At 40.5% G+C, this 27338-nt stretch overlaps 2 protein-coding genes across 3 annotated transcripts in view; one reads left to right on the top strand and one right to left on the bottom strand.

Moving 5' to 3' along the window:
• The window catches only part of CA10 (carbonic anhydrase 10 (inactive)), a 388895-nt gene that overhangs the window by 217164 nt on the left and 144393 nt on the right, over nt 1-27338 (top strand). The gene's annotated exons all lie outside the window — the stretch shown is intronic.
• LOC148541855 (uncharacterized) lies at nt 16679-18258 on the bottom strand. Its single transcript, XM_088474035.1, has 2 exons — nt 16932-18258; nt 16679-16830 (listed from the first exon to the last, which is right to left on the bottom strand). Exons 1-2 carry the CDS (start codon nt 18256-18258, stop codon nt 16679-16681), a joined length of 1479 nt encoding a protein of 492 aa, XP_088330161.1.

Genomic DNA, 27338 nt, shown 5'->3' with positions numbered 1-27338 from the left:
ATATTTTTGCACAAACGCTGTGTAGAACTTCACACCTGCAGTGACATTAGCTTGAATCTCTGAATCAGGCCCAGAGTTTGCTAGATTGCATTATTTAGATGTTTCTCTATTTCTAAAAGGAACAGCATTGCTCATCTATATTTCATCACATTCTACCTAAATAATTCTTTACAATGTCTCTTCACATACACGCTTTTATTTATGTGATTCATGTATATTTAATTATTCAGACTTGTGAGCCCTTATTTTTTTCAAAATATACAGGAGATCAAATAATATATCTAAATAAATGATAGTATCGTTTTCACCAAAAAGAAAGGTTTGGTGGTTAGATTGAGACTACTAGCTCTTGCTATATCAGTGGTCATGTTGTATAACAGTAATAAAATAAAAGAGACATTTCAAACAGAATAATATAAGTGGACTGCCGTCTTGGAAGTCAAATTCTTATAAATTTGCAAGACTATTAAATAATTCCTAAATATAAATTATACTAATAAACTACATTATAATTACATATTATAGAAAGGGGTTAATTTATTAAAACTCAAACAATTAGAAAACTTTCTACTTTGTACCTACAGTATTTATCAAAACTCGAAGACTTTTTGGACAAAAGCAATCAGTAAATGACAGCTGGCATTGGGAGTTTAAAAAGTAACACAAAATGTGGAATATTAGGGTTTTAAAAAAATAACGCTGATTTTGCATTAATTGTACCCCCTTTACACATTATATACAACTCATTTTTATTACATTATGTAGACAAAAGTGATTGGATACTGACAGCAAATAGATCAACAAGATTTTATTGACATCAGTACTTTGTAGGTCCACCATGTGCAGTGATTACTGCAGACTCCTTTCTTGGCAAACTGTCCACAAGTTCCTGGACAACAGCAGGTGGTATGTTTTTCCATTCTGCCTTAAGTACAGTGGCCAAGAATGCAGCCGGTGCTCCACTTCATCCCAGAGGTTCTCAATAGGGTTATGATCTGGACTTTGAGCTGGCCAGTCCATCTGGGTTACCGAATTTTCTGTATACCAGTCCAGCATGGCTCTGGAAGCATGGCAAGTGGCATTGTCATCCTGATAAAAACATTTGTTGTTTCTGTAGAACTGCAAGTGCCTAGGCCTCCCTACAAAGTATTCTTGTTGAAACTGCCACATTAGTGGCCATTTGGAACTTGTGTGCAATGGTATGCATGGTATGCATTTCAAAAATGAACAATCTCATTTGCGCTCCAGATTTTTTCAACTTCCAATGATGGTGGTAGTAGATTTTTCTTCAAACCATACGACCATTTGTATACAAACAAACAGGAAAAAAGTTTTTTCACAATAATGTAAAATAATCTGACACATTCAAATGTTCCAATTATGATGTTGAATGGAAAATAGGTGCACAATAAAGGATCCTCTCCAAGAATGTGTGCTTCCAAAAGTCCCAATAGATGGTATTTTCAAGAAATTTCCAATCAACACCCGTGAAGGACAGGATATATAATGGATTCTCACATGTATGCTTACTTTAAATGGGTTGGTGCAGAGCACATAAAGGTTTCTTTGATCCCAACGGTTTAGACCATGTGGCGGTTGGAATAAATCCAATATAACTCCAGTGATATGGAATATCAAATGAAAAAAGTACAATTGGTACTGTATAAAGTTATTTTTAATGAATAAAAAACAAAGGTAATAGGTAGCCGTACCATTTGGATGGAATTAATACTGAAGATGAAACCCGGGTGAGTTCAGTATAGCATATGTATGTGGGCTTCCTAAGGCCAATGCAAGACACTCTATTTTATGCGTTTCGACGCACTGCAACGTCTTTTTCAAGTAGAGTGTTGGTGTGAATAAGCTAAAAGAATAAATAAATACAATAATGGTATTCAACCGGCATAATGTATAGCAATAATAAAACAAAAAGTACATAGAAAAATAGAAAGGATTATTAAGAAAAATTGGATACTTTATTGAAAGATGACATCTTGAATAAACTATTACCATCAAGACCCAAATTCATTGATAGAAGGGCTCCTACGATTAAAGACAAAATTGTGTCAAGTGCCCTTCCAATGGATGGTAAACGTTTTCTCCCCAGAAACAAAGGTTTCTTTAGATGTGGGGATTGTAAAATGTGCAGAGCATGTCATAGTTCCAATTCCAAAATTACCGCGTTCCTTGCTAAAGATCAAACAGTGAAAATCAGGGATTTTATCACATGCAATACGGATTATGTAGTATATGCCATTATATGTACATGTGACCTTATTTATATAGGAAAAATTAAAAGACAAGTAAAAATTAGATGGGCAGAACATGTCCATAATATTATTAATGGTAATGTCAATCACCCTTTTTCATTGCATTTTAAGGATAAACATGAATAATCAGTGAAGGGGTTAAAAAGCTTTTTTGGGATTGCTTGGGTCAAAAATAATTGGAGGACAAAAGATAGGGACATTAGGTTAGCCAAAACAGAAATGAGATACATACATGATTTAAATACTCTCAAACCTACATGTCTCAATCATGAATTCGAGATTAGATGGTTTCTTTAGATGGTTTATGTTTAGGATTTATGTAATTATTTGTAATGATGTTATTTTTTATTGATTTTGTAAAAGGTGCAAACCGGGCATTATTTATATATTAATATATTGTTTCTTCTGGGATCCGGAGCTTGGAACGCATGATTGTGTTCCACCATGTAAATATGGAGGTTTTTTATCTAATATTTCTCTTCCGGGATCTGGAGTTTGGAACGCATGATTGTATTGCAATGTGCAAACTTTGGAGCCGGAAGCCCCTCATCTCACAGCCGTCGAGCGTCAGTATTACGTCCGACTGTAAAGTAGCATGGCGTGCCTGTTAGTCCGGTCAGCTGATCTTGGCGGGCACCTGGCTATGACAACGCCATGACGCATTGTCACGTTCTGTGCCGAGGAGGAGACTTTTTCATTAAGCGCCACTCCAGGTATGTTAAGGCGGGAGTTTTTTCAACCCTCGTGTTCTCAGCGTTTCCGCATCCTATTAATTAGTAGGATATGCAGTCATTCTAAGCTCTTATTTGTCTTTAGTAGTAAGGTTGCTAAGACAACCACATCCTATTTAATTCTAGTGATATCTTCCATTATTAAGGATTGCCTTCACAATCTACATATAGCAGTCCAGGAATGAAGCTATAAGGAGTGGTGAGCTATGAATTTTTTATTTACTTTTTGTTTTAGTATTGCTATACATTATGCTGGTTAAATACCATTATTGTATTTATTTATTCTTTTAGCTTGTTTACACCAACACTCTACTTGAAAAAGACGTTGCAGTGCGTCAAAATGCGTAGAATAGAGTGTCTTGCATTGGCCTTAGGAAGCCCACATACATATGCTATACTGAACTCACCCGAGTTTCACCTTCAGTATTAATTCCATCCATATGGTAAGGCTACCTATTACCTTTGTTTTTTATTCATTAAAAATACCTTTATACAGTACCAATTGTACCATTTTCCTTTGATATTCCATATCACTGGAGTTATATTGGATTTATTCCAACCACCACATGGTCTAAACCGTTGGGATCAAAGAAACCTTTTATGTGCTCTGCACCAACCCATTTGAAGCAAGCATACATGTGAGAATCCATTATATATCCTGTCCTTCACGGGTGTTGATTGGGAATTTCTTGAAAATACCATCTATTGGGACTTTTGGAAGCACACATTCTTGGAGAGGATCCTTTCTTGTGCACCTACTTTCCATTCAACATTATATTAGGAACATTTGAATGTGTCAGATTATTTTACATTATTGTGAAAAAAAACTTTTGTTTGTTTGTATACAAATGTTCGTATGGTTTGAAGAAAAATCTACTACCACCATCATTGGAAGTTGAAAAAATCTGGAGCGCAAATGAGTTCATTTTTTATGTGTATTTGACTGATATAAGTTTGGTTACTTATTTGTGAACATCTCTGCAGCTTCAGAGTGTAGCACCATTGGCTCAAATACAGTTTATCTTACATTATGGTATGCATTTCGTTTGCGTGGGGGTGTCCAATCATTATTGTCTACATTGTGTATTTTGTTCCAAAGGTAAACAGGTATCTGGTATAGAAATTAGAGATGTGCCGTTTTGATTTACTGGAATACGAACACACCCAAATTTAGGGGTTTTCAAATCGAATCACGTCCCAGTTTGGAATCACTTTGGGGCTCCATATGGAACCGAGTACCGGCTCGGGTCTGCTATCAGTACGGAACTCAGAATTAAAAACCAAAATTAAGTTTTGGATTACATATAAACAAGTCCAAATGACATGATTTTAGCTGTATTTATCAATTTTGTTAATCTTTTTTTTATACTTTTAATGAATCCAAAACCGAACTAAGGGCCTGATTCAGAGGCGCTCGCTATTTGCGAGCGCACACTCTGAATCAGGGTGGGGAGGAATTTGTTTTTCCTATCCGCTCGCAAAGCTGTGGGTGCCCACCCACAGCTACTGCGAGCGGGCAGGAGATAGTCGCGACTATCGTGACCATCTGGCTTGCGAGGAGACCCTGTGGTAGGGTCTCAGGCTAATAGACCAGGAAGTCCACTACTGACATCACTCGTGATTTCTTGCTCACTACGGGGCTTGCGCATGTGCATTGCGCACGCCGCGCATGAGCACTGGCCCACCATCAACCCGTTTGTGAGCGCTATGCGCTCGTGAGCGGGTCTGAATCAGGCCCTAAAACCAAATCTGAACCAAATCACTTGAGGGTGGTTTTGCCAAAAGCAAACAAGATGATGAATTAGAACCAAAACATGGGGGTCCGCGCATACCTCTAATAATCCTCAACTGTTCCCCAATCAGCTTCACAGACAGCTTCCAGTTTTCTGAAACTTTAGTTTCATATATTTATTTACTACCAGTTATTTATATAGCACACACATGTTCCAAAGCACTTTACAGAGTTTACAGAGAGTATTTCATCATTCACATTAGTCCCAGCTCTAGTGGAGCTAACAATCTATGGGCCTGACTCAGAGCCACTCGTAAGCGGCAGCTCGTTCGCTGCGAGCGATGTTTGGCCAACTGCGCATGCGTACGGATCGTTATACGCATGCGCGAACCAGTCAGTGCAGTCGAAATTCATGTGCTCGCAAAATAGCGAATGCCTGCTAATTTGAGTGACAGAATGAGGCGTATGTGGGTGGTATCAGGGGAAGGTGCTTGAAAACGGGGAGTGGAAATCAGAACGCAGGCGTGCTTAAAGGTCAAACGGGCGTTTTATTGGTGTGCATAATTAAAAAAGCAGCGTCATTAACCACGTCACTGGGTTATTTTATAGCCAGAGCTGCTCGCAAAATTGTGGTAGCAAAAACCGACCACAAGAATAGCGAGCAGTTCATACCCTGTTCGATGTACTCGATTAATCTAATAAATAGCGGACATGACGTAGGATGCGAGCGGCCAGGGGGCATAGTTTGCCAAAAAACAACCGCAAGTTTTGTTCGCTCGTTCAGACCTTGTGGCGTGAACAGACCGCAAACAGCGAACGGTTCATTTGAATAGCCACCCCTATTTTCAGGACGAGCGAGCGCTAATTGCGTCCGGCTCTGAATGAGGGCCTATATTCTCTATCTCATGTACACATACAGACATGGGTTAATATTTATTGGGAACTGTTTAACCTAAAAACTATATTTTTGGACTGTGGGAGAAAACTGGAGTACCCAGAGGAAACCCACAAAAGTACGGGGAGAATATACAAACTCCACAAGTGTTCCCACTAGGCTATTTTAGCGGGGCACTGCACCCTGTCTGATTTTAAAAGGACAAAATGTACCTTGCCCTTTTAGCGGCACCCCGCTAAAACATCCTGCCCTGAGCCTTCCCCACCTGTGGCTTGCAGTGTCCCGTGGGTGGGAAAAGTAATGGTGACTGATCACCGCTGGGTAATAGATGGCATCTATTCACTGTGAGAAGAGCTTGGGAGAAGCCCAGCACCTCCGTAAGTGCTGGATATGCGTCAAAGTGTGACAAATTGGGGGTGTTCTGCAAGGAACGCCCCTCCCTGTTTGGTCACGCCCCTTTTTCAGGAGCGTGTGCACCTTCACCGCATGCATCGGATGCCCTGGCCATGAGTCTGCACCCTGCCCTCTCCACTTCCTAGTGGGATCACTACTCCACAGTTAGGGCCTTGGTGGGAATTGAGGCAGTAGTGCTAACCTATACACCAACTGTGCTACCCACTTCCACTAGGAGACAGAATCCATGGCACTATCCTGCTTTATGCATAAGTAACATAAGAAGGTAATTAACTCTTAACAGCTTTAACAGCAAACCCAACTTCACAGGGGCCTAATGCTGGGTACACATTTAGATGATGTATTGGTCAGTAGACTGATCTGCCATCAGAGTGGCCAATTAGTAAGGTATATGCACTTACTAATCAGGCACTCGATGTATCTGGCCTGACATCACAATTGGGCAGGCATATAAATTTGCCTGCCCAGTTCAGACGTCAGTGTCGGTGGTTCCTGCAGCAGTGTGTATGGGCAGTCGGCAGGTTGCTCATACACACATGCAGCTGTGCTGCAGGGCCAATGTCTTTCACAGAAACATCGGGTGTACACTCCCACCAATGCATTTGTGATATATTGCTTGTCGATAGAGCAAGTGATATATCGCCAAGTAATACACTTATAGATACACTTGAGTAGAACCAGACAAATAATGTTTATGTTGGTGCAATCATACACTGACTTGCTTTTTAGGTTGTATGAACAGATTACTCTATTAACATGAGAGACTGTTGTAACATGTTGTTACTCATGTGACATATGGAAGGTCATTAAGCCTGTAAGCTCTGTGTCTATGGCTGATTTACACTTTTGTCAGTCACTGTTTGACTTTACTTCTTAGATGGTTTGTGGTTCACAGCAAACAAAGGGACTGATTCAGCAGTGCATGCAAATGCACTGCTAATCGCAGATTCCTGATTAACGGGAATCTGCGTGTGTGCAGGAACCATTTTGCAAGTGTGCAGAATGGGTCCTGATTGACAGGCAGAGGCATTTAAGGGGTGGTGTATGGGTGGGGTCGGCCGTCATTCCCAGAAACAGGGGCGTGTCTGCCCCATTTTCCAGAAGTGGGATCACAAATGCAGCAGGGGTGTCATACTGCCTGAATGCAGCTTTGCAATTGCAATCCTTGCTGAATCAAGCCCAAAGTTAGCAAACTCCTTGTTATATCTTTTAGGTGGTTTACCTTTATTGCTCTTCATAGAGCTCCTGCTCTGCGGTTGATCACTTGCATCTGTAGTCTCTGTTTCGGACATGCTTCCCGCTGTTGGCATGTCTAGTATCTTGTAGTGTCATCTATGAGTGTCATGAAGTAACAATTACTACTCACTGACTCCACCTTCAATGGTCCACACATGTCTGTGTGCACTAATTCCAATGGTGCTTTAGCTCTGGACGCTGACTTTGGAAAGGGGCATTATGTTTGCTTACCCTTCACGCAAGTTTCACATTCTTGTCTTTCCAGGTTGTTCACTGACATTCCTGTTGACATGCTGTTTAGAGGCTTCTGTACATTGTAATATCCTGGTAGCCAAGTCTCCTATGCCATATTTTCATAGACTTCTTGGAATCTGAAGCCGTCATCACACAACACTCCTCAGTGTCTAGGAAATACAGTTGTTGACACCAAGCTGTATTGCAATTGCAGTCCCTCTTTGATGGTATACAACACACTGAGCCTCTGCGAATTGAACCGCATATTGTTTTTTCTCAAGTACACTGATATCACTCAGATTTGTTCATAGATCTGGCACACATCTGTGTTTATAGCTTGGTAGCGCATCACTCCAAAGCTACTACTATGAAATAATACTCATTCGTAAGGTTTTGCAGCATTGCCATTGCTGTACAGAGTGTGACTCAGGTTGATCATCTCATTGGGCATTTGTCTTCATAAGTAATTTGCAAAGCTATCCACATTTATGTACTGCCTTCCCATGAATTAAGTAATATACGTTCTGTGCTACAGCAAGAACTATTGTACCATAAGTCTAGTCAGATTATCTGGATTGGGATTACCACCAGGATCATTAGTAATTTTCCATAACTTTTCCTGTTTTAACTGCATCTGCATAGCAAACTACAATGTAGTGTAATTCTCTGAACCTACTAACTTGACAAAGTTCATGCTTGCTCCTGCACTGTACATTTTTATTATTAGGGCCTGATTCTAAGGTGGGAGTAAAGCAAAAAAGAGCAACACTACTACTTTACCCATTTAGGTTACAGGTCAGTGCATTGTTTCTTTTTCCCACCTGTCTATGGGCCTGATTCAGACCCGCTCGGTGCCGGAGGCAGCTCGCAGGTCTGATGAGCATTTTTTTTTTCTCCAGACCACTCGCAAAGCTGTGGGTGACCACCCACAGCTTCTGCTAGCGGCCTGGAGTCCCTCGCGGTTATTGTGACCATCGGACTTGCAACGAGACCCTGTGGTAGGGTCTCAGCTCCCACAAGCCTGAGTGGACTTCCTGCTCTAAAAGAGCAGGAAGTCCACTACTAACATCACTAGTGATGTCAGTAGGGCCGTCCCCCAAATGCCAGACGTTTCTAAGGGAACACCTGCATTTGTGCAGCCACCCCCCCCTCCCCGCCTACAAAATGGGGCGAGCTGTCACTCACCATCGACAGCTGCCCTGTCTTGTAGCGAGACCAATGGTGACAGAACTGCCATCGCTGGACAGTCTTGCGCATGCGCACACCGGAGGTGGCACATGCGCAGTGGAGGACCATCGACCCGCTTGCGAGCGGGTCTGAATCAGGCCCTATGTTTCCTTGTACATTCTGGGCCTGATTCTGAGGTGGGAGAGACACAGAAAAGTACATGTAACTTTGCACCTTTGCAAAACCATGTTGCCCTGCAGTTGTAGCAGATTTAAATAGTAAAGAGATATTTAGATTTGAAAAAAAGTGTATCCTAACTCAAATCTAAATTGCTGTGTAAAAATAGAGTTGTCCAGCATTTGGGGACTACATGCAAAAGCAGATGGTATTTACCCCACATGAAAAATAAATAAATACTTGTATTTGCACCCCTTGAGTTGCAACATGGTTTTTACAGGTACACAGTTACTTGCTTTTTTTTTTGCTTTACTCCCAACTCAAAATCGGGCCCTTACAGTAGTTTGAGTAGAGGACTTTTTGGCACTCAATCAGATTCTTTAATTCCATGTCACTGTAGATGTGTTCTTTGTATTGTTAATCTACAGTACACACATACAGATGGTCTGGAAGCCTTGTGGCCTGGGCCATATCCTATTGGCAGACCCCATAGATAGTATAGGTGGCAGTGGTGTGTGATGGAGGTTAGTACACGCAGAAGATTATTTAACCAGGGCTTTGATTTATTAACCTGGCAGAACAGGTTTACAGGATGACACAGGGGTAATGCAGTAGGTATGTATAAATAAAAGGTACACTGCGCAGTATATGATGTGTGTAGATAGAGAACCCTTTTTTGTCAAACTTAATTTGACAGGTACCACGCCCACAATCACGCCTGAGCCCCGCCCTAACCCCTCTCCCTGCCACTCCCACTTTTCCTCCCATTTTGATATAATTTAATATCAATTTTATATGGCTTAATATAAAATGTATATGGAGCGATATCTTTTTGATAGGGATTGATATAACAATTGAAATCAAATGCATATAAATGCGATAGGACTAGATATAAAATGTTATATCTTTTTGATAGGGTTTATATAAATTGCATTCAATGTTTAATCAGGCAGTATTGTTGTTAACCCTTCATGACAGCTATAAAAGTAAATACATCTTTATCTAGCAGACAGCTATGCATACGAAACAAAAGAAACGGCGCGTCATGCCGTGCCGCTAATCAAATAAAGTGAATGAAAAAGGCGTATTACACGGTATTGAACCCCGGTAGTTATAGCAGCGTTGATAAGTATTATAAGGCCAATAAAGACGCGTTTAAAAGAACGGAAATTAAAAAATGGTTGCATATACGTTACATAAATCGGCTAGGAAAATCTATAACAGGAATGTGATCTGCGTATCGGATATAAATCAACAATGGCAATGCGACTTGGTATTGCTCATAGACCTTGCGGAGTACAATGATAGTTTTAAGTATATATTAACCATTATCGATATATTCAATAAGAGAGCATGGGCCGTAAGCCTAACGACTAAGAGTGCCGCAACCGTCGCTAGCGCTTTTGAAAAAATATTTCAGCAGGGCTGCGTGCCAAAGAAGCTGCAAACCGACTGCGGTAAAGAGTTTCTAAACAAGATCCTAAAAAAACTGTTAGAAAAATACGATATACATCATTTTACGACCAACGACGTAAAGGCGGCGGTTATAGAAAGATTCAACAGGACTTTTAAAAAAACACGGATGTGGCGCTGTTTCACAGTGCAGAATACCTACAGATATATATAGATGTTTTACAGGACTTCATATACAGCTATAATATAACACGTATCATAGAACGATTAAGTGTACGCCGTGTGATGTGAACACCTCTAACGCTTTGAGCATTTTTAAGACGACGTACGGCGAATACTTTAAAACTAATAAAATACAGCCACGATTAGCCATCAGTGAGCACGTACACATCTCCAAATATAAGGATATATTTCAGAAAGGCTATGAACAGAATTATTCGGAGGAAATATTCGTCATACAGGCTGTGAACACTAAAGGACTTAGGCCGCTTTATATGTTGGCGGACCTTTATGGCGAAGTTATGACAGGCAGTTTTTACCCCGAAGAACCTCAAAGCATTCCCAAAAACTATAACAGAACTTACAAAGTGGAAAAGATTTTAAAAAATAAGACGGTTGACAGTCAGAAATACGCGTTGGTCAAGTGGCGCGGTTACCGCGCAAAATTTAACAGCTGGGTCACAGCATCTTAGATAAAAGATATATAAAGCGCATCACGCTCTAAACAAGGAAAGAGATGGATGACAAGTCGTTCTACATAACATTGCCCAGTAATGCGTCAGCGGACACATTCCCGCAAAATCAGATTTCTAACTATACAACAAAATTTGCAAAGCTAAAACTCTTAAGCGGTGAATGGGATGTTGCTCTTACAGAAATACAATACCCGCACACGTAGAATACAATCAATATACGCGATTGTGTGTTGAAAATAGGGATGGACCGAACACGGATGTCACGAGGGTGTGTATTAAACCCGTTTTTTTTAATCAATCGAGGCACTACTCGAAGCATTCAACGCTGAAATTGAGCATCATAAGCTGGATGGAGTGTTAAAATTATGGTACGATCTCCTCGAATGCGCCGTATCCTTCGACAATAAGCCGATGTACCAGATCACAGCCGGTGTTAAGCTGACAAGAATACTGGGTTTACAACCTAAAATTAGGTTTTTAAAGCCGTGCGCCAACATCAATGGAGGACAATATATGTTGTACGTGTACACAGACATTATCGAACACATTATCGATTGTATTCCACATGTGCGGGTATTGTATTTCTGTAAGAGCAACATCCCATTCACCGCTTAAGTGTATCAGCTTTGCAAATTTTGTTGTATAGTTAGAAATCTGATTTTGCGGGAATGTGTCCGCTGACGCATTACTGGGCAATGTTATGTAGAACAACCTGTCATCCATCTCTCTTTAGAGCGTGATGCACTTTATATATCTTTTATCTCAGACGCTGCGACCCAGCTGTTAAATTTTGCGGGGTAACCGCGCCACTTGACCAACGCATATTTCCGACCGCTGACTGTCTTATTTTTTTAAAATCTTTTCCACTTTGTAAGTTCTGTTATAGTTTGTGGGAATGCTTTGAAGTTCTTTGGGGTAAAAACTGCCTGTTATAACTTTGCCATACATATCCACCAACGTATAAAGCGGCTTAAGTCCTTTAGTGTTCACAGCCTGTATGACGAATATTTCCTCAGAATAATTCTGTTCATAGCCTTTCTGAAATATATCCTTATATTTGGAGATGCGTACGTGCTCACTGATGGCTAATCGTGGCTGTATTTTATTAGTTTTAAAGTATTCGCCGTACGTCGTCTTAAAAATGCTCAAAGCGTTACAGGCGTTCACATCACACGGCGTGCACTTAATCGTTCTATGATACGTGTTATATTATAGCTGTATATGAAGTCCTGTAAAACATCTATATATATCTGTAGGTATTCTGCATTGTGAAATAGCGCCACATCCGTGTTTTTAAAGTCCTGTTGAATCTTTCTATAACCGCCGCCTTTACGTCATTGTTGGTTGTAAAATGATGTATATCATATTTTTCTAACAGTTTTTTTAGGATTTTGTTTAGAAACTCTTTACCGCAGTCGGTTTGCAGCTTCTTTGGCATGCAGCCCTGCTGAAATATTTTTTCAAAAACGCTAGCGACGGTTGCGGTGCACTTAGACGTTACGCTTACGACCCATGCTCTCTTACTGAATATATATATCGATAATGGTTAATATATACTTAAAACTATCATTGTACTCCGCAAGGTCTATGAGCGATACCAAGTCGCATTGCCATTGCTGATTTATATCCGATACGCAGATCATGTTCCTTTTATAGATTTTCCTAGCCGGTTTATGTAACACATACGCGTCTTGTTTTTGTAACCATTTTTGAATTACCATTCTTTTAAATGCGTCTTTATTGGCCTTATAATACTTATCAAAGCCGCTATAACTACTGGGGTTCAATACTGTGTAATACGCCTTTTTCATCCGCTTTTTCAATTAGCGGCGTGGCGTGACGTGCCGTTTCTTTTGTTCGTAGGCATAGCTGTCTGCTAGATAAAGATGTATTTACTTTTATAGCTATCACGAAGGGTTAACAACAATACTGCCTGATTAAACATTGAACACAATTTATATAAACCCTAGAGATATAACATTTTATATCAAGTCCTTTCGCATTTATATACATTTAATTTTGATTGTTATATCAATCCCTATCAAAAAGATATCGCTCCATATAAATTTTATATTAAGCCAAATAAAATTTATATTAAATGATATCATAAGGGGAGGAAAAGTGGGAGTGGCAGGGGAGGGGTTAAGGCGGGGCTGGGGCGTGATTGTGGGCGTGGTACCTGTCAAATTAAGTTTGACAAAAAAGGGTTCTCTAACTACTGATGTGTGCACTAGATCCAGCAAAGAATGTATAAAGGAGCAGGAGTAGTGTGCAATAGGTGGGAGCACACACCAGTGTCTGTACATACAGTGGAATATGAATGCTGGTTCTGTATATACAACGTTTATGGTGTAGTGGAACTATCAAAGGTCTGTGTAATGCCGTCTCACCAGGAGTATAGCCTGGAGACTCCGAGGGGCTTGTCCTTGCAGCATGGAGTACGGTGCTGAAGATGCATGTACAAGCCATGAATTTGCAGTAGGATCAGAGGTTGCGCCTTTGGCAGTCCAGGGGTCCTAGTGCAGGGCACTTTCTCCTAACACATCAATTTCTAAATCAACTATGTGAACTTAAGCACATATCTATTGCAGGAGATGTTTCACTACCAAGTCCTTTCGATTGTCAGTTCTGTGTTTCCCCCTTACCAGTCAACTGGGAGCCCCAATAATCAAACAGCAGGTTGTGTTTAAGAGATTGAGACTGAAAACTCATTTATTCAGATGGGGTTAATATAGCAGATTCTTTAAAACACACAGTATCTCATTTGTTACAGAAAACAGGATGTGGTTCGGAGAAGTAAGACACATACTAATCTTTAGATACAAGGGTATTTCCAGAGTCTAGTGCACTTCCTCTTTTGAGATGGTCTTAAACATTAAGCATATGACACCAAGACTTTTGATACATTATAAACATCTATAAATTTCTAGACGAGACAGCAGGGGAAATAACCCACAGATTAAATCAGCTGATCCTAAACAAAGGGGAACATGCAGAAACACATTCCCAGCAAAGGTTATTAGTTCATAAGATATTAAAGCAATAATCAGAGATCAGTATTATTTATAACTATATATGTTTGATTACATAGGGGGGAATACATTTATCTCTCTCAATTCCCTCCTTTTTATAATTAATCTGATCTAGCAGTTGAGCTTCTGGCAGTACAATTTGTCTACCTATCATACAGTTAAGCAAACAGTTTAGGAAGAATGGTGCTAATGGCTATGGCCCCACTGAGATGATGCTAATCATACTGTCCGAGCGAGGGGCCTAAAGGCGCGAATCACACATATCCATTCTCGTAAACTGTTCACGACTTTTCTTTGCCCAGCTCTTCTGCAGTTCTTTGTATTTGGAGGAGTCCAATGCGTTAGTCACACATTTCTTACAAACTGAAAAACAACAGAAAAACACTTTAAGACATACATATATCAATAATCCTAGGCTCACTATTTTCAGAAGGAACATCAAAATTCCCACAATCCATCCTTTTATCCCACTAAACCAGTTAGCTGGATTGAGCCAGGAAAACCATCCATCTGTAGACATGTCATATTCAGGGTCATTGTGTTTTTTCCTGAATTCTTCCTTTAATTCCTGTATTTTATCTAAATGTTCCTCTATAGCTTCTTCTATAGAGTCAGTTCTATTGAGGTAATTACAACAGGATTCTGCTACTACCATGCACATTCCTCCTTCTTTTGCTGTCAAGTAATCCAATACCATTCTATGTGCCTGGGCTTCCCTCTTTATCATTTTTACATCATCCAGCACCAATCTAAATGTCTCATCATATATTTGGGTTACATTATCTAGCAGTTTTGCTAGGGCTTCTATGTTATGTGCATTCTGTATTGTACCTCCTGCTAGTGCTAAGCCCATTTTCTTATACCATGGAATGAATATTAAGTCATGTGCATGTGTATTACTTTTCTTTATACTACGGCGGGCTAATTGGTGAGTATATTGGGCAGCTTGCACCTGTTCTACAGTATATTCCTTCTGAATTCGCACTGCAGGAATGACTCGTCCTATAGTGCACATGCCTGAAGCCCCATAAGGTATCCACTTATAAGCACGTCTCCCACACAGAAAATACAACCCTTGTTCTAGGATATATGTATATCCCAGAACCACTCCGTATGCCACTTGAAGCACACTTGAATCTCTGCTGTGTCGGGTTATTCTGCGATATTCACTTAAGTTCTGGGAGTATGGGCCTAGTATGTCTCGATTATTTATACATGAATCGTTTGCTTTGAACCACTCTCGTATAATTGCATTGGTTTGATTAATCTGTACTTTGATTTCTCGGTGTACTACTAGTTGTCCTTTGTCACACCATCCTAGATAATATCCTTTGTTATAAGTGGAATTTGTTGTGAAATTTACTTGGGCCTGTGAACATTTTACCTGTCCTACTCGTGCCTGAGTAGGAGTTAATACGAACCCATCTGGAAATATTCGTTTCATTGTGACTGGAGGTGCTTCTATGCAGAATTGTGGATATCCGATGGTATATGCTGTTATAAGTGAGACAGGAGTATCTGCCATCGTTTTATTATATGTGCTGCCCAGACTATAATTAAGTTCCTTTATCTCTGATAAAGTCAGTGGTACTGCTACCCAATGCATGGACCTAGCACTGACTGGGGCATGTGTGCATATCCAACAATCAGTCAAATTCAATGCTCGAGCTACCATCATGTGGGACTGTATAACTGAGTTGGGCCACACTGCAATGTCCCTTTTTCCTCTTGTCAAGGTATGATTAGTTTGAGTAAAATTCTTCTGTTCCTCAGCCTCTATTATCATTATTCCAAAGAAATATGTATAGGTGAGCACTATAAAGAGGCTTATACACATAATGCATCCTCACACACCTCTATCTGGATGAGGACCCATTAATTCTTTCCACATGATCATATTTTTTTTTTTTTTTTTAAAAATCAAACTTAACTTTAGTGAGTTTGCAATGTGACGCGTGAATCCAAGTCTCTCTCCCTTTAACTTTCACCGATGTTGGAGTAGTCAGCAACACTTGGTATGGCCCATCATATCTGGGTTCCAGCGATTTCCTGACGTGTCTTTTCAGATAGACCCAGTCACCTGGTTGCAGCTGATGTGGACTGAGATCTGCCTTAGAATCTGGGAGAGAGGCGAAAGCTAGAGAATGCAGAGAGGTGAGTTTTTCAGTTAAGGCTTTTACATATGCAGTTAAGTCAGCATGTTTATGTTGCATTTCTTGTGGATAATAACATCCTATCTTAGGGATAGTCCCAAACAAAATTTCATATGGAGACAGCCCTGTGGCTTTAGATGGGGTGGTTCTTATACTAAACAGAGCTATTGGTAAACATTCTAACCAATTTTTCCCTGTCTCTTGTGCTGCTTTTAATATCTTAAGTTTAAGAGTTCCATTGAATTTCTCTACTAGGGCACTGGCCTGTGGCCTGTAGGGCATGTGAAAGGCCTGTTGAATCCCCAAATCTTCCATGATATGAGTCATTACTTCTCCTGTGAAGTGTGTGCCTCTATCTGATTCAATTACCTCTGGTACTCCATACCTACAGACGATTTCTGAGAGGAGTTTTTTTGCTGTGTTCCTTGCAGTGGCTTTAGCCACTGGCCAGGCCTCAATCCATTTTGTGAAGGTGTCTAAACAGACCAGTGCATATTCATAAATTCCAACTTTGGGCATCTGAATATAGTCAATTTGCAGTCTCTGGAAAGGAAAATAACTTTTTGGAATGGCTCCCATGGTAGTCTTTACCTTTTGTCCTGGGTTGGAGATCCCACAGATCCAGCAGGCTTGTACAAACCATGCAGCTGCTGGGAAGAATCCTGGAGCTATCCATCTTTCCTTTACCAGGTTTCCCATTTGATCTTTTCCTATATGCATGAGACCATGAGTAACTTGACACATGGGTGGGTACAATGCCCTTGGTAGACATAATAGGTTACCTGCTTTCCATAGTCCTGTGAATTCCTCCTTGCAGGCTCCTTTCCTTTCCCATGATGATTTTTCTTCTGGTCCTGCTTGTTCTTGGAGTTTTTGTAGGTCTTGAAAATCTGGCATTGTTGTTGTACCTTCAGTTTGTGTGACATATGCTGTTATGCCTTTGTAAGGCTGTTTAGCTGCTTGTTTTGCTGCTCTATCTGCTGTGCAATTCCCTTTGGTTATGCTGGTCTGATTTCTGGTATGTGCTTGAACCTTAATAATAGCCACTTTATGGGGTAATTCAAGTGCTTGAAAAAGTTGTTTTATAAGTTCTGCATGTTGTATTTGTTTGCCTGTCACTGTTTTAAAGTCTCTGCTTTTCCATATGTTTCCATAATCCTGCGTAACCCCCCAAGCATATCTTGAATCTGTATAGATGTTGGCTGTAGCTTTTTCTGCATATTCTAGAGCCTTTGTGAGAGCTACTATTTCTGCTGCTTGTGCTGATAGATGTGAGGGTAGTGGTCCTGCTTCTATGATGTCATCTTGTGTGGTTACAGCATATCCTGTGTAAGGTGTCCCATTTTCATAATATCTAGAGCCATCTACAAACAGTTCATAATGTGCATTTGGGAGAGCAGTGTCTGTAACATGTGGTAAAGGTGAGGCTTCTTGATCCATAAGGGCCAGACAATCATGACAGTCAAAATTTTTTGAGTTGTATATTTTATCGTCCCTTACTTGATCATTTTGCTCTTCATCACTTGCAGTGCAGGCATATAAGTCTGAATAGACCATATTTCTCCCTCCTTTTGAATCTAGTGATTCAGGATCTTCTTGTTGCTCGAGTAAGCTTGGAAGGAGAGTGGCGGGGTTGAGGGTAGTACATCTTCTTATAGTTACGTTAGTTGCACTGAGTAATGCCACTTCATATTTGGTTAGCCTTGCTGCTGAAAGGTGTTTAGTTCTGGCTTGTTGAAGTATTTCTGTTACTGCATGGGGTACTTGAATAGTTAACGGATGATCAAGTACGATGTCTGTGCTTTTGTCTTTTAAGACTGCTGCTGCTGCTACCGCTCTGATGCAAGTAGGTGCCCCTTGGATAATGTTGTCTAGCTTGCTGGAGTAGTAGGCCACTGGTCGTTGCTTCAGTCCATGTTTTTGGGTGAGCACTCCTAGTGCATGGCCTTTTTCTTCGTGGCAGTAGAGGGTGAAGGGTTTGCTGTAATCAGGTAAGCCTAGGGCCGGGGAAGTGGTGACAGCTACTTTGAGTTGCGTCACTGCTTCTTCCATCTTCTGGGGAGTGGGATATGGGCCCTCCTTTTTGGTGCTGTCATACAGTGTCTGCATGAATACCGAGGCTAGGGGGACCCATTCGCTGCAATATCCTAGGAGACCCAAAAAGGAACGGACTTGTTTTATAGTCTTTGGTACCTTTGCTTGTAATATCAGCTTCTTCCTTTCCTCTGTTAAATGCCTTGTGCCGTGTGAGATGCAATGTCCTAGAGAGATCACTTTCTGTTTTGCTAGTTGTAGTTTTTCTTTGGAAACTCTGCAGTTTTGTTCCTCCAGGAACTTTAACAAGGATACAGTCTCTTCTTGGCACTTGCTTTCAGATGTGGTAGCTAGCAGTAAATCATCAACATACTGGATGAGTTGAGTTTCATCTGGAAATAAAGGTCTCCATGCTTGAAGTATTGTGGACATAGCTTCAGAAAAATCACTTGGTGAAGTGGCACCCCCTTGTGGCAAGCGTGTCCAGCAATACTGTTTTCCTTTATGTGTAAATGCTAGTAGACGCTGGGAATCTTTTGTAATAGGGACCGAGAAAAAAGCATTTGCAAGGTATGCTACGGTGAACCATCTTGCTGAGGGTGGTATCTGATTTAGGAGAGTATGTGGGTTTGGTACTATTGGGGTGTTGACTACAAGTCTCTTGTTTATTTCCCTCAAATCATGAACCAGTCTGTATTGTACTTCTCCTTGTTTTCCTGTACCCCGCTTCTTTACAGGGAAGAGAGGGGTGTTGAAAGGGGACCTGCATTGTATTATGACCCCTATGTCCAAGTATGTTTGCAGCTGTTGTGAAATAGCATTTTCTTGTGCTGGTGTGAGTGGGTACTGTTTAACAGAGACTGGTATGGTACCTGGTTTGAGGGATAGTTGTACTGGCTGCACTTGTAGAAGTCCCACATCAGTCTTTCCTTTTGACCACAGTCTGTCAGGTACAGTTAAAATCCATTGTGGCAGCGAGTCAATTGCTGGATGTTCCTGAAATAGATAAACTTGTATGGCTGCCTCAATACTATTGCTCACCTCATTTGGAATATTGCTGGTGTACTTGACTCCTTTTGGTGTGTATTGTATTGAGGCTTGCATAAGTGCAAGTATATCTGCTCCCAACAGGTTCACCAGACAGGTGGGAGAGGTAAGGAATGCCACTGGAACTGGAGTAGGTTCATCATTAATAAGCAAAAAGAGTTGTTTACTTTCTTTGAGAGGCATTGCTTGACCTCCCAGACCTGTGCCTTGTATTGTCTCTGTAGTAAGAAGTTGAGGGGGGATCTGATCATGCATAAAAACTGATTTCTGAGCTCCGGTATCAATCACACAATCGAGTTCTTGTCCTGTGGGTAAAGTAACAGTGACAGTACCTGTGGGTGTGGTGTTATCCTGAAGTGAAGCAAAGACAGGCACTGATGACACGGGAGCTGTATATCTTCATGCTTGTGGGTGCTGCATTCCTGCAGTGTACGGATGTTCAGACATCTGTCGCTGTGATAACAAATATTTCTGATGCTTTCTGCAATCCTTTTTTTGGTGTCCTGGAAGTTTACAAAAGAAACACTTGCCTGCCATATCATTACCTTGGGAGTCATACTGCTTCCTCTGTGTATAACCTTTAGTTGGTTACTTTGCAGTTGTTCTCTGCCATGGTGGCTGACTCTGAACCAGATTCACCATCACTACCTGTGCTTTTGTAGCTTTCCGGTCTTTCTTATCCTGTTCAACATCCTCAATCCCTTCCAACACTTGTAAAATTCCTTCAATATCCATTACCATGGCTTCCGGTCTGATCTGAAATAACTGAGTTCTCAAGTCATTTCTAAGTCCATTCAAAAACTTCGTTTTACACAGCCTAGCTCCTGCTACTTCTGTAACAGGATAACCTTCTTCTTCCTGTCTAGTAATTAGTTTATCATAATATGCCCGTACTGTGTCTGTTTTTTGAACTAAATCTGGTGCAGCTGGAGCAGTTTGTTGAATCTCTGCACATCTCCATTGTATTCTATTTAGTAACAAGTTTCCACTATGTTGGCTATATCTTGTTCCTACTGCGGGAAGTGCCACAATTTCTGGTCTGCCCTGTTGAACTCCCTGAACAATGATTGCAATCATTTTATCATATTCTCCATGTCCTGCTGATGCTTTTACAATTTGTTCCAGATCTACCCAACATGGTCTGTAAATAGTTTTAACCTGTTCCATTTTCTGATAAAACGTATGTGGATGTCGTCTGATATCAGGCAAATCATTAACAATTCTTAACATATCAGATTGAAACCATGGGTTATATACCTCTTGTTCAATGTATTCAGGACCATTTGCAGGATCTACTTGCTCTGCATTAAACCTGGGATTTGGAGATGTTTTTACTCTTATAGGTAAAATGTGATGTCCCTCTGGACCCGCTATTGTACCCCTACAAGGACTCATGTTATGGGGTGCCAGTCTTTTTAGTACATATGACATTTTTTGTTTATTTGTAAGGGAAGTATTAGTTACATTACTACCTTGATTACATCGTGGGGCATCAGGTGATACCCAGTTATCACAAGCGGGACATTTCTCTGAACCCTCTGGGACACAAAAATGACAAAACGTACATTCTCTTCCTCTAGTTATATCTAGATTTACTTTATCTTGTGATTCTATACCACACCCTTGAATGGTATTTAAGTCAATTCTGGGATACAAGTTCTGGGATGTTAATGTGGATACTTCATTTTGTATTGCAGTTGATGGAGCTGCCAGTCTAACTGGTACATATGGTGGTGGGTTATCTATAACATCATTTAAATCAGACCTTTTCCTATGCTCATCCTCTATTTCTTGTGTAACTGTTTGCCATATTGTGACAGTGTCCAAATAACCCTTCTTTGTCAACCAGTCTATATTATTATTTCTGAACCATTTCCATTTGTCAGGGTCTAGCGTACCTTCAGGTGGAAATCCTGCTCTTTTGAAAATAACAGAAATACCTTTGAGAGCTTTCGCGCCCTCTCTCTGACAAATTATTTCTAGGGGACTCAACTCCCTAGTCCTTGTACTAACTTGTGCACCCATTATCTGTGTGAGGGATCAGGTCACGGGATAATACTGTAGTGGGCTACTCAACTGTATCGCACTGCTTAGATTACTGTAATAATTAGTCTAAAATCTGTTATTTTCTGAGCTTTCTATGTATATTGATCGTTTTCTTTTGCCACTGACTGATACGTTCAGAATAAACACTGGGACTTCCTCTTTCAATAATTCTCTGTACTGACAGGGGAAATTTTCTACTATCACTATAACACAGTATTTCAAATTGCAGATGTACAAAATTAATAGGTAAATCAACCAAACAATCAGGAAACCCTTGTCCTACAAATCAGTCAATTATGTCTTTATCAACATGACAACCAATACTGACCACAAAAGAAATATCCTTGTTTTGTAAAACACCAGAATGTACAATAGAACCTACAGATTGCAATTGACAGTTGAATTCATTAATATTTTTCTTATACCAGAGAGTAACAGTACACAAACAGTTATTACATGGCATTCACATAACATTAATTTTTACTGTATCATGAAAATAATTCAGAAACAGACAATCGGGTTCAAAATATACCAGGTATACTTACTACATATAGATAGACTGTCTCACAGGCAGTAAACAAACACTGACGGAGTAATTAAGTTGAAATCATAACTTTGAAATCACTCACCCGGGATTGTCAGTAGTTGTGTACAGCAGGCGGACGTGGTGTCATCTATTCTGTAGCAGCGGCACTGGTCCCAGAAATCCTGGATCGAGATCAAGAAATCTCCCTCCTCAGAGCCCCCATGTAATGCAGGAGATGTTTCACTACCAAGTCCCTTCGATTGTCAGTTCTGTGTTTCCCCCTTACCAGTCAACTGGGAGCCCCAATAATCAAACAGCAGGTTGTGTTTAAGAGATTGAGACTGAAAACTAATTTATTCCGATGGGGTTAATATAGCAGATTCTTTAAAACACACAGTATCTCATTTGTTACAGAAAACAGGATGTGGTTCGGAGAAGTAAGACACATACTAATCTTTAGATACAAGGGTATTTCCAGAGTCTAGTGCACTTCCTCTTTTGAGATGGTCTTAAACATTAAGCATATGACACCAAGACTTTTGTTACATTATAAACATCTATAAATTTCTAGACGAGACAGCAGGGGAAATAACCCACAGATTAAATCAGCTGATCCTAAACAAAGGGGAACATGCAGAAACACACATTCCCAGCAAAGGTTATTAGTTCATAAGATATTAAAGCAATAATCAGAGATCAGTATTATTTATAACTATATATGCTTGATTACATAGGGGGGAATACATTTATCTCTCTCACTATTATGGAAAGAAATTAAAAGACTTGACAAAGGGTAGATCACATTCAAAATAGAACCATGAAGCACCTGTCGGCTCTTTCACCTATAATTGGTGGTCTCCTGTGAAACAGTAATATATGCCATAAGGGCAGCTATAATGTTAATCACAGTCACAATGGAACTTCAGCTTCCCCTCTTTAGTGCCCACCTAACTGTAAATAAATGTACTTGACTCTTCAGTAAGCACCACAAATAAATTAAATACAGTACAGTATTCTATTGTACCTATCACTGTGTAGTTTATCCAGGAAACTCATATTTTGTTCTTATGTATTTTCTTTTCTACACACAATTGCATATTATGTACAAATTGTTAACTCCATAGGTTCATTTTTATAATCCTCCAAGATTTCTACACTACTATTATCTCATAGTGAAGGTTTTAATCCTTTTTGGGTATTAAAAACAGAGATACTGAACATACAGCTCATGCTCTAAGAATATGGCTGCTTACTCTGAATTTAGTGCTACTGAAAGTATGTAGAAAACATTGCAACATAATTAATTAATACACATATTAATATTTTAACATCCAACATTAGTGAGATCTTTTCATAAGGTATCCCAGGGCAAAACAGATGTTTAGCTAACTACTGAAATTTGTAAAGTATTTTTATAGAATCCAGTTAGCAACCAGTGAGTCCAACACTACTGCCACAAGTCCAGACACTCTGGATACAGTATAACGCCTGTGTCCAGAGATAGCCTGATACTTTACAAGGGCCCTCATTCAGAGCCGTACGCTCTGAGCAGAGTGCACGCTCTGAATGAGGGCCGGCCACCATGAAAATGGAGCGTCCTCCTGGACGCTCGTATAGCTGTGGGTCACCACCCACAGGCTATACGAGCGTGCATTTTGATGGCCGCGATGGTCGTGACCATCGCGACCATTGAAACTGCGAGCCGGAGCCTGCGGTTAGGTTTTCAACCGCAAGCTCCGGAGTGATTTTGGCTCTATCAGAGCCAAAATCACTCCCACTGACATCACTAGTGATGTCAGTGGGCCGGTTTCTGACGGGAGGCGTTCCCGTGGGAACGCCCCCGTCAGGGAGGCACGCCCACCAAAGGGGGTGTGCTGTCAATCAACATCGACAGCACGCCCCCTTTGATCAGACACAACGAGCGAAGGACTTTCCTTTGCTCGTCGCGTCTGGCGCATGCGCACGACGGAGCTCCCTCCGTCGTGCACATGCTCAGTCCAGAACATCGACCCACTTGCGAGCGGACAGCCGCTCGCGAGTGGGTCTGAATCAGGCCCAAGGTTTATTGTTTAGATGAGGGGTCATGGGCGGATTGGGATGGAAAACCAGCCCAGGAAATTTTTGGAAGCAGCCCTAAAGGGGGTGGGTCTGTTGAGGAGGTGGGGTTTATTAAAGGGATGGGATCCCTCCTTATAATGCCTGTTTCTGAGTCGGATGCAGTAGCGACCTTCCTTGCATCTTTTGCTGCAGTTGTTGCTATGACATTATGGTAATACCATTACAAGGGTTTTACAAAGCTATAGACATCAGCTAGTTCTCCACATAAGAAGTGAAAGCACCAATACATCTCTCTTGTTTTCAACCAAATGTATATCGGACACCTCTCTACCTGACTCCTGAGATTGTGCTCTTGTGGATGCAGCTTTACACGGTAATGGTCGGAATTTCTGTACTACTGTCTGTGTCAGCAGCAGCAGAAGTGGACACTTTTATATCATGACACATTGATCGGTACAGAAAAACAATTAACACTTTGGCCCCCACAGGAAAAAAACCCAAAGCAAATTGGTCCAAAAACAAAAAGCAAATATATGCTTACATGCCCTTGTGGTTTGCAATATGTGTGCAAAACTAAAGGAAACTCCACATCCGAATACAAGAACACCTGTGCAATATTCAGAATAAAAAAGACAACCACATTGTCCTGCTGCACTTCAAAGATAAGCATAATAGTAACCCTAGAGACCTACAGTTTATAGGAAAATTATGGTCCCATGGAGAAGAAAATTACGGTCCAATGGAAAAGAGGAAATATGGAGGAGATATTGAGCAAACAGGAAACGAAAACCATATATGAAATGGGAACCCTTACACCTAAGGGCCTGAACATAGATATGGAAATCATGCCCTTTTTAATATGACCATTTTAAACAAAATTCGGATTATCATCTGACCTATTCTTATTAACGTTTAGAAGGTTTTTACTATATTATACCCATACCATTCTAATCGTTTATTCATCCTTTCATTTCTTATATACTAGGTATTCATCCACTATATATTAGCACCACCATCATCCTGTACTATAAATGACGTTCCATTCTATTTTTATATAGTGGATTCGAGCGTACCTTCTTTTACCAGTTTTTTAAAAACATTTTTGAAAAACATTTTTTCCTTTTTTTATAAGAAAAATATTTTCATAAGAATTTTTTTTTTTATAATATGAACACAATATGGATTTTTCCTACATGTGACCCTTCTAATAGGACACACAATTGGTGTTGAACAGCTATCCTGACCAGACCAGAGGAGGACGGTGCCATTTCCATCGAAGATTTGGGTGCATTACTGCGGGCAGTGAGATCACTCTTATACGCACAAAAAACCACTGTATTCTGGTAGGAAGCCATCTTCACCTTTTGTGGATATTTCAGCTGTGAAGCATTGTTGTATTTTTAAAGTTATTTGGAACTCCTTCATTCGGATATATCCAATTAAAACACTTTTATTTTTTTGGAAATTTTGTCTCTTTGGTTTTTAAATGTGCCTTTTTTTCCATTTTAATATGGACATATGGAGAGCATATACCTGAATGGACTATATATGTATTAATTTGGGGTAGATCATATACACCCCTATATGTGAATTATTGTGTACTCAAGTGAATTCTTATACGTCTGCACTAGATTGTGTTTTATGTTTTATGTTCCCACATATTCATCAACATTGGAACATACATCCCACACCTATCATATAAAGTGTCCATTATAAAAAGGATTTGAGGTCCCAAGATCAGGACTTCATATTGAAGATAAGTAGATTCTATATTTTGGGTGAGCGCAGAGTGGTATTCTCCGGATTTTTGTTTGTGTTAATGTAATTTTGGTGAGGATAACACCAAGGAGATTTACCCTTTAGCAGCCTTTGTAGCGCAATTGTTGGCAGATATCACCTTCTACATAGCTTCACAACAAGTTCACATAAATAGAACCCCAGCCAGGAAATCAGGTATCTGCTTTCCTGAAGAAGCCTTATAGGTGAAACTAGTTGAGCGCGGATACATTGATCCTGACACAAGTCGCACAGCTCACACCGCGGCTGCATCGGGTGGTCTGCCGGCAGACCTCCTACTTCCTGGGACTCTTGGTGATACACCGAAAATACCCGGAGGAAGTTAATCTGGAAATACTAAGCATACCCACGCAGCAGGACTACCTATTGAAACATCAGGTACAGATTGTCTTTTCATTTTACCTGCGTCCACTGCACCACCTCCTCAGTAACAATACTGTGTACCTGCTATATATTCAGCAGAAGAACTTGTAATATGGAGTAATTATATATGCTGGTAAACATTTACTACACGCTAAATTAGCACATTGGACCAACTAGAACTACTAACCATTGACTCATATCTATTATCCCCACACAGAGCGAGTAAAACGCCTCAAGCGTATCACTCACTGATATTTACAACTGCAATATTTGCACCAACTTGTACATGTTTTATGTTTTATGTTGTATTTATGTTGTATACCGGTATTAGACCACACTTTTAACTTTATTCATGTTATATTGACTTGAGTCATTATTAAACACATACTGACACTGACAGCAGTTAGCAGTTTTTTTATACAACTATTATTCTTAATAAAATCATTATATATATTTGCAGATTGAGTACGACTCTTCCTTTATACATTGGATTTATTTTCACAGAATCCTGCAGGATCATTATAGGGCTATTGTATGTGCTTAGTGTCCCCTTTGTTTTTCCTATATACCTTTTTATTTGGTCTGACACTGGTGCGTTAATTCTTTCAGTCTTGAGCCGGCTCCTGCTGTGGTGCTCAGCGCGTGCACACCTGCTGAGACTGAGAGGTAAACAGGGAGGCAGAGCTGTCAGCTGCTCTAATGGTGTTGTATAACACACAGAGCAGCCGGCGAACATCATCCACTGTGTTTCCTCCTGTCTGCCTCCCACAGCTAGCCATGCACATGCGCTGTGGGCGGCCCTAGATCCCCGACACCGGAAGCACGGCCGCCTGCCCAGGCTTGCAGGCAGTGGTAGCTGGCCCGGGGGAGGGGAGGATGCGACCGGTGACCCAATCCACTCCTGTGAGGGGTATAAGTCACCTGAAAATAAATCTCATCACATCAGCCAAAAAACAAACAAGATAGATAAAGTGAGTACATGAACCAGTTGCACTTTACTGTGTTTAGCAATAGTACGGGTGCCAGCCACAACAGCATAAGGTGAAAAGGAGAGGCAGTGGGTTGCGAGGAGAGACAGAGGTTGGTGGGGGGAGGAAGGGGGTGATAGAGAGAGGCTGTGATGGACAAGGAGAAGCAGTGGTTCTAAGGCAGACCTGGAAAACAACCAAGGAATGGTCAAATGCAAAAAGATTATGATCCTGAACACAATGTTGCATCAATTGCCACAAACAATACACAGCATATTATAGATTATTAAAAATGTATAATGCAATGAATCCATAAGGCTAGTAAGTAACTCAAGCTCCTTAACTCATAG

The sequence above is a fragment of the Taudactylus pleione genome, unplaced genomic scaffold (assembly GCF_031769625.1).
Source record: "Taudactylus pleione unplaced genomic scaffold, aTauple2 ptg000016l, whole genome shotgun sequence".
Taxonomy (NCBI): domain Eukaryota; kingdom Metazoa; phylum Chordata; class Amphibia; order Anura; family Myobatrachidae; genus Taudactylus; species Taudactylus pleione.
This window is presented reverse-complemented; position numbering and strand designations above follow the sequence as displayed.

Excerpts from the sequence above, each read along its gene's own strand:
- LOC148541855 (XM_088474035.1), bottom strand. The coding sequence starts at position 18,258 with ATGCAGACACTGTATGACAGCACCAAAAAGGAGGGCCCATATCCCACT. Across the intron at positions 16,831-16,931 it reads CACAGGACTATGGAAAGCAG|GAAAGATGGATAGCTCCAGG; the intron begins GTAACCTATTAT and ends AACCTGGTAAAG.